Source organism: Clupea harengus, chromosome 18, assembly GCF_900700415.2.
Source record: "Clupea harengus chromosome 18, Ch_v2.0.2, whole genome shotgun sequence".
Taxonomy (NCBI): domain Eukaryota; kingdom Metazoa; phylum Chordata; class Actinopteri; order Clupeiformes; family Clupeidae; genus Clupea; species Clupea harengus.
In genome coordinates, this window is record NC_045169.1 from 18,893,955 (window position 1) to 18,901,060 (window position 7,106).

At 41.3% G+C, this 7,106-nt stretch overlaps 1 protein-coding gene across 1 annotated transcript in view; it reads left to right on the forward strand.

Annotated features, from left to right (window-relative positions):
* Window positions 1–1,105: 1,105 nt before the first annotated feature.
* Window positions 1,106–7,106, forward strand: part of chrnb1 (cholinergic receptor, nicotinic, beta 1 (muscle)) — a 30,195-nt gene continuing 24,194 nt past the window's right edge. Inside the window, exons 1-3 of the mRNA XM_012830808.3 lie at window positions 1,106–1,351; window positions 3,392–3,525; window positions 6,435–6,479. Coding sequence (XP_012686262.2) covers window positions 1,291–1,351; window positions 3,392–3,525; window positions 6,435–6,479 — 240 coding nt within the window. The 5' untranslated portion in view covers window positions 1,106–1,290. The remainder of the gene's footprint in view (window positions 1,352–3,391; window positions 3,526–6,434; window positions 6,480–7,106) is intronic.

The window sequence follows — 7,106 nt, forward strand, 5'->3', positions numbered from 1 at the left end:
AGTTGCAGCTGAGCCATTTAACACATATCCAATTGAGATCCTGCCAGAGTCCATTAGGTGCGGGCCCTTCCCCACGACTTTATTTTGACAGTGACAACGTGTGTGAGTTGCCGCAATTTAGTCTACGTCCGCCCTCCTCCGTCCAAAGTCCTTAAAAAGTGTCAGAAGACTTCAGCATCGGCATAAATCTCAGCATTAAAAACTTCCAGTCGTATTTTACTTTAATTATCGAGATAACCGTGAATAATTTGTAATAACTCTTATTAAGGGCATTTAAAAAGCACTGCATTAGTAGGCTCTTGGTCCAAAACACTTCAGTCACATAATTAACCTGGCAAAACCTCAAGCCCTCTATACAACTTACAATATGTAAATCATATAGAAATAGACTATGCATCTCGTTTTTTTTAAGTTACCCGGTTGAATCAGCATATAACCGTAATTGATAAGCAAGACAGCATAACCGCTAAATAATTTAAAAATCAAGAGCATCCAAATCGTTGGTATTCGTGCATCTCCTAATTGTAAATGATGGAGAATCCAATTTGGATGTTAGCGGGCCTATGCGTCAGAACTGTCATTATGGTTCGCAATTTAAGACTGGGTTTATTGAATTATTTAAGATTATTACAAGTGTAGGCATACTAGCAGTTTTATTGCTGAAATATTTTCTTTGCCCAACAATGTCTGGAGAAGAACGCTTAGTCTGTGCTTCCTTCAATACATTGCTCTAGATATTCACCGCCTTTATCATTTTCAGATGACGTCCTGCCTTGTATTGATTGAACACCAAATGAGAAATGTACGAAGAATTCTCAAGGGAATAAGGGTTGCAAAGCGAGGCAAATGCCAAGGTTATCTGTGCCCAGCATTTCATCTTATGAGAAGTTTCTAAATTCCGTAATAACAAGTGCTACTTGAACTTAACACTCTTTATCTTTTAGACTGTGGTGGTCCTATTTTAGGCAAGACTTTGGTTGTTAAGAGGTGACAATGATTTTTTTTGTTTTAGTCCCAACAAAAAAATGAATTTCGTGTTTTTCATATAAAAGTTGTTGTGATATATTATTCCAGCGACTGACGGTAGACATTTGTTGTCCTGTGCGCGCCGACCTCTCCCCATCTGTCCGCCCGCGAGCCTGTAACCCGAGCGCACAGTAGGAGCCGTGGCCTCTCGCGGATGGTCGGTAGTGTCGTTTGAAACAAAACGATAGTACACTTTTAAACAAGCAGCTAAACACCACAAAGTGTATATAATACGGAGTCAAATCGTTAAACTTGTCTTTCGTTATGAAGGCGCCGGATTTATTCTTCGTCGTATGCTGTTTGTATGGCCTCTGCTGTATTGGAGGTAAGTTGTCAACAAAGTTCACAACGGAACTGTAGCCCATGTCTTGGCTTGCTAACTGTTTCGGCAAATTGGCACGGTCTCAAACAACATACGCTGTTTTAAACGAATGAACCTTCATCAGTCAAACCTTATTGACAATGTTTCAACTCGTTTTAAAGTGTCAGAATGAGGATGTGGATGAACTCGGATGCTGAAGTAATTTGAGTTGAGCTACGATTTATTATTTCTTAGCCAACGTTAATATTCGCCTCTTAGGAACGTTGGCTTAAGGGTCAAACGTGATCTGACAGTATGTTTAACTGTAGAGAAACTCCCCTTAACTGTTAGTTGATTACTTTTCCTCAAGTGGCCCCAGATATTCACAAAGTTTGTGATGAATGACAGATTGTTTCCTCGTGCAAGATATATTTGGGGTTTAAAAACCGATTAAGCAGCTTTATTTTAGGGGTTTAGTAAAGGCAGGTCATTTTTCACCCCCCGAGGACAATAAGTATACAGAAAAACACGAGAAACAATGTAGGCTACGTTTTTCTCTTTTGAAAAGCCCCCAGAAACAGTGTCAAAAAGGGAGCGGCAAATTCGCACATGTGTGAAGGCGGAGGTAATTTAGAAGCGTCTGTGAAAGGTTAATGACGGTAATTACTTGTTACTTCTTGTGGGGAGACTACAGGAGAACTCCGGTGCAACCGCGGCAGATGGCGCATCTCCGTAAGGCCTCATTTATTTCTCTGCGTTGGGAGAACTCTAGGAGGGAGAGGCGACAGGCATAGCCTACCTATTTTTCTAAGTATTAAGAAAAGGTTCTTTTCGTTAGGCTAACCTAGTCTGCACTGTTCCGCTTTCTGAAAAGTGTAAAGTTTAAATTTGAGTGACCCTGAGAGGCAATAATTACCAGTTTAGTTGGCAGCCAACCTATGCCAGTCTAAAGGGAAAAAGCCTGAAATGTTGACGCGCCGTTACCGGCTGTTCCAGTCGTTGCTAATGGAGGTGGCGCGCGAGGTGATCGCTGTCATTTGTTCTTGTCAGAACTTGGAACCCGGAGGGCCACTGCGCTGGTGAGACTTGATAAATGTGACGCTGCCAGACCTGCCGGTTATAAATGCTCTTAACCTTCCAGAAGCAGGAAAACAGGAGTTATGCATAAAAATATCCGTTACCCAGACAGGAGAATAATGGCGTCAATATTGTGGCCTGTGCAAGCACCTTTCTCTGTCAAGGCCTTATTCCACCCTCTGAAAGGCTTCTCTGGAGCTACTGTCTCCAAACTGACTAATTCACCAGAAAATAACAGTAATAAGGTGCTGCACTTAGAGCCACTGATTAATATCTGTCCTTCACATGACCATGTAACCTACCATCAAATGAAATTGTTAATGCTACCAAAAGTATGTGCCTATAAAAACAAACAAGTGTCAAATTGCTGCATACTGTTGCTTTTTGGTCACCATGGTGTTAAAGCAACACTATATAACAATTTGACACTTTTTGAGGTATGGTTTTATAGGCAACTAGTTTTGGTACCATCATCAAATTCGTTTTGGTAGCATATGGTCATGTGAAGGACAGATGAACACTTGTGTCTTTCCCTCTAGCCATCCAGGATATGCACTATGTAGTTCTGTGTTCCAGGCTGGAACACCCTGCAAAAATGGAAGAAAAGCTTTCACAGCTATACTGTCAAAAGACACCAGTTAGTGTGTTGTCAAGCTTATATCAACGCCAACTGGTCTGTTGATGATGTTTGTTTGCAAGAGTTTTGCATGCCTTTTAGGTAGTTAGCTGGCTAGTTTTGGAACAAAACTACTTATTGATGCTTTAAATAATAATTTATGCACAAGTAAGTGTCTTGTGTTTATCAGTCCTTCACATGACCATGTAACCTACCATCAAAATGAAACTGAAGATGCCACCAAAACCATTTGCCTATAAAAACAAACAAGTGGCAAATTGCTGCATACTGTTGCTTTTTAGTCGCCATGGTGTTAAATAATAATTTGTGCACAAGTAAGAAGAAAAAATGAGCCGTTTTCCCCCCAACAGGGGCTACTGATGCGGAGAACACCCTGATGAAGTCCCTCTTCACCGGCTACAACGTCAAGGTGCGACCAGCCGAGACACCTGACCAGAAAGTGGTGGTGAGGGTGGGCATGGTCCTGTCATCACTAGTTGCCTTGGTATGAGCACAGCGTACACACACACACACACACATGCGCACACACACACACACACACACATACATGCACACACACACAGAGCATACACGCGCACACAAACACGGCACACACACGCATGCACACACACACAAACAAAGCATACATGCGCGCACACACGCACGCGCACACAGACAGAGCATACCAGCCCACACAATCACGGCATGGTGGTGCTATGGTTGATCGTGACCCAGGCAGTGATTGACACCTTGGTATGACCATAGAGCACTCGAGGAGTTGAGGGCCTGCATCTGAGGCTATATGTGGTGCATTAACATGCAAAGGACTTATAGTAACTCTCAATAAACTTTTTTTATGCGAAAAAAAAGTTGAATAATTTCTTCCAAGTTTAGTTTAGTTTTCTGAATTCAGAGCAGAATTTTCCTCCAGAGATCCTAGCTAAAACTGTGACTACTGTATATCCTCTCCTAAATTATTGTCCTCCAAAATTGCACTTGTTCTAACCCTCTGGTATTTTAAATGTGGACCTGGCAGTTTAGTTGCTACCGCCGCTCTCTCATTTTCTGATAATTCTAGGCGAGAAGGAACTTGCTTGCTGACTGCTGACTTCCTATGGACTGGGAGTCAAGCTGGGAGGCTGAGCCGTTTCATAAATTTACCGGATGTACTGTATATGCATATTGGCCAGGAATACACATCTGAAATTAGTGTTGTAGTGTCACTTTCCTTCTCTCTCTCTCTCCTTCTCTCTCTCTCTCGCTCTCTCGCTCTCTCTCTCTCTCTCTCCTTCTCTCTATGCCCCCCCACACTCACTGACTCACACCAGATCAAAATACCCTTGTCACCGTATTTTAAGTTTCGAGTAGCTATACTAGTGCATATGCTCATACACACATAAGCACGCAGACACACACAAACACACACACACACACACATACACACATGCCTTAAACCCCAATCAAGGTCACGTCTACATTTCAGAGGAAGTCACATGGGTTCTAGTCTGCCAACATTCTGGAAGCGGAAGCGGAACCCCATTGAAATCAGATCCATTCTGTGTTCCGTCACCAAGTCAGAATTCCACACGCCTAACGTCCAGACTATTCACAACTTTCCCAACCTAACCTCAACTGTAACATATTTAGGGAACAAAGCTGGCCACTTTTAAAGGACTGAGGCCTCTGTTTTGCCCAAACGCGCAGCGTCATCTCTCTGGTGGACAGTGGGACTAGGGCAGCTGTCCCCCTCACATTCCTGGGCTGGTTTTAAATAGCCAGGCGTGGCGGTGCCCTGCTTAAACAATCACTCAGCGCTCATCCACAACCCCCTTCTCAGTACACACACACACACACACACACACACACACACACACACACACACTTAAACACACACTTTTACACACACACACACAGACACACACACACACACACACACACTTAAACACACACACACACACACACACTTAAACACACACACACACACACTTACACACACACACACACACAGTTATATATATACAAACACACACACACATAGAAAAAAACACGTACTGTATATACACATACACTCACACAAACGTATGTACATGAATTTACACTGTCATAAATACTACAGCACACATGAAAACTTTATTCCAGTCATCCTCCACACTAGTTTTCCTCCCGTGTCTCATGACCCACACTGCGTCCGTATGAGAGAGCAGCTTTCTCAGGACTATTCCCAAATACCTCCCCTGTCATCTGCTAGCCCGTGCCACCTGTCACATTCCAGTCTCCCCCCACTGATCCACTGGAGATTCCTGATGCCGCCCCGTCAGATAGTGTGGAATGATGTGTTTTTACGGGGTCGTCAGACAGAGTTTGTGTTCGTATCTGTGCAGTAAGCTTTTGTATTACTCTCATTTCAGGGACAAGCCCTGAGGTATAAACCCCTAGGGGATAAATTAGAAAAGATTAGACTTAAAACATTTTTTTATTAGTTTCCTTGACAGCCTGACGGCCCATTTGTAATATGTAAATGTATTCCAAAATGTGTTTAAACCACAGACATGTATTGTGAGTAAGTATACAGTTGTCATGAACTATATGTAGTTTAATTCATATGCGCTTGAACAGCTCTCAGTGCAAGTAACAGAAACTGAACCATAAGCTGTTTTATTATTTTAAATATAACATGTAAATTGTTTCTGGGCTATTTCAATACAGAATTAGTAGTTGTATCAAACTGTGTTAAAGTCAACTGGTGGAGACAGAGCATTGCTTTCTCCTCTGTTAGTATATCAAATAAATCTGTTTTGTATTGTATTTAGTAATATAAGTTCAATGCATTGACATTCTCCTCTATCAGATAGTATTTAGACTAAAGTAATATTAGTGCAATGCATTGATATTCTCCTCTATCAGATAGTATTTAGACTTAGTGTAATATTAGTGCAATGCATTGATATTCTCCTCTATCAGATATTATTTAGACTTAGTGTAATATTAGTGTAATGCATTGATATTCTTCTCTATCAGATAGTATTTAGACTAAGAGTAATATTAAGTGTAAAGCACTCATATTCTTCCCTGTCACATAGTAAGCAATGAATGTAACCTCCAAGACACAGAATTAAACCAAAATCGCGCACAGTAACTATTCCTGTTGCTAACCAGGTTAACTTCAGTTTTCCAATATTGACTGAACATCACAAACAGAATTGTCATGTTTTAAAAGTTTTTATTTTTACTCTGTAATATATACTGGATGTATACAAAATCTCTGCACATGCCCTGTCTCTTTAGTCCTCATTTAGTCCTTGTCTGTGTGTGTGTGTGTGTGTGTGTGTGTGTGTGTGTGTGTGTGTGTGTGTGTGTGTGTGTGTGTGTGTGTGTGTGTGTGTGTGTGTGTGTGTGTGTGTGTGTTTTAAACAGAACATGAAAGATGAAGAGATGAACACAGTTGTCATCATGAACCTGGTGAGTCATTATTTTGTACATTCCTTCTTGTTATGTAGATAATGATGATGCTGTAGGATACGTTAAGATTCCCGTCACTAACACCGATTATATATATATACAACTTCAAGTTAATTAGCATTAATTTATGCTTAGTCGACCTGCTCTGTTTTTCTTTGCAAAACAATTGAAACATTCCTTAGCTTCTGAGAGGTTCTGGATTGAACAAATGGATTTCAGGCTCATTTAGCCTGAGGTCCAATGGTGAACCAGTGCAATGAACCTGTAAGCGATAAGGGTAATAGGATGAATTAATTCATTTAAGGTATACATCCTATTTCCCTTTTGAGTATATATATATATATATATCTTGTGCATTTTTCGTCTCTATTTATGGTCTCTTGCTGCCACAATGTCTGGACACAACACGCATGCAGGATGTGTGCCTCTACCAACACGCATGCAGGATGTGTGCCTCTACCAACACGCATGCAGGATGTGTGTGTCTCTACCAACACGCATGCAGGATGTCTGTCACTACCAACACGCATGCAGGATGTCAATCCAGAAGTTCAGCATTGTTGACTGAAGTTGAAGGAACGTTCACAGAGTACAAAACAGGAAATGATTGCAACAGTATGCAACAGC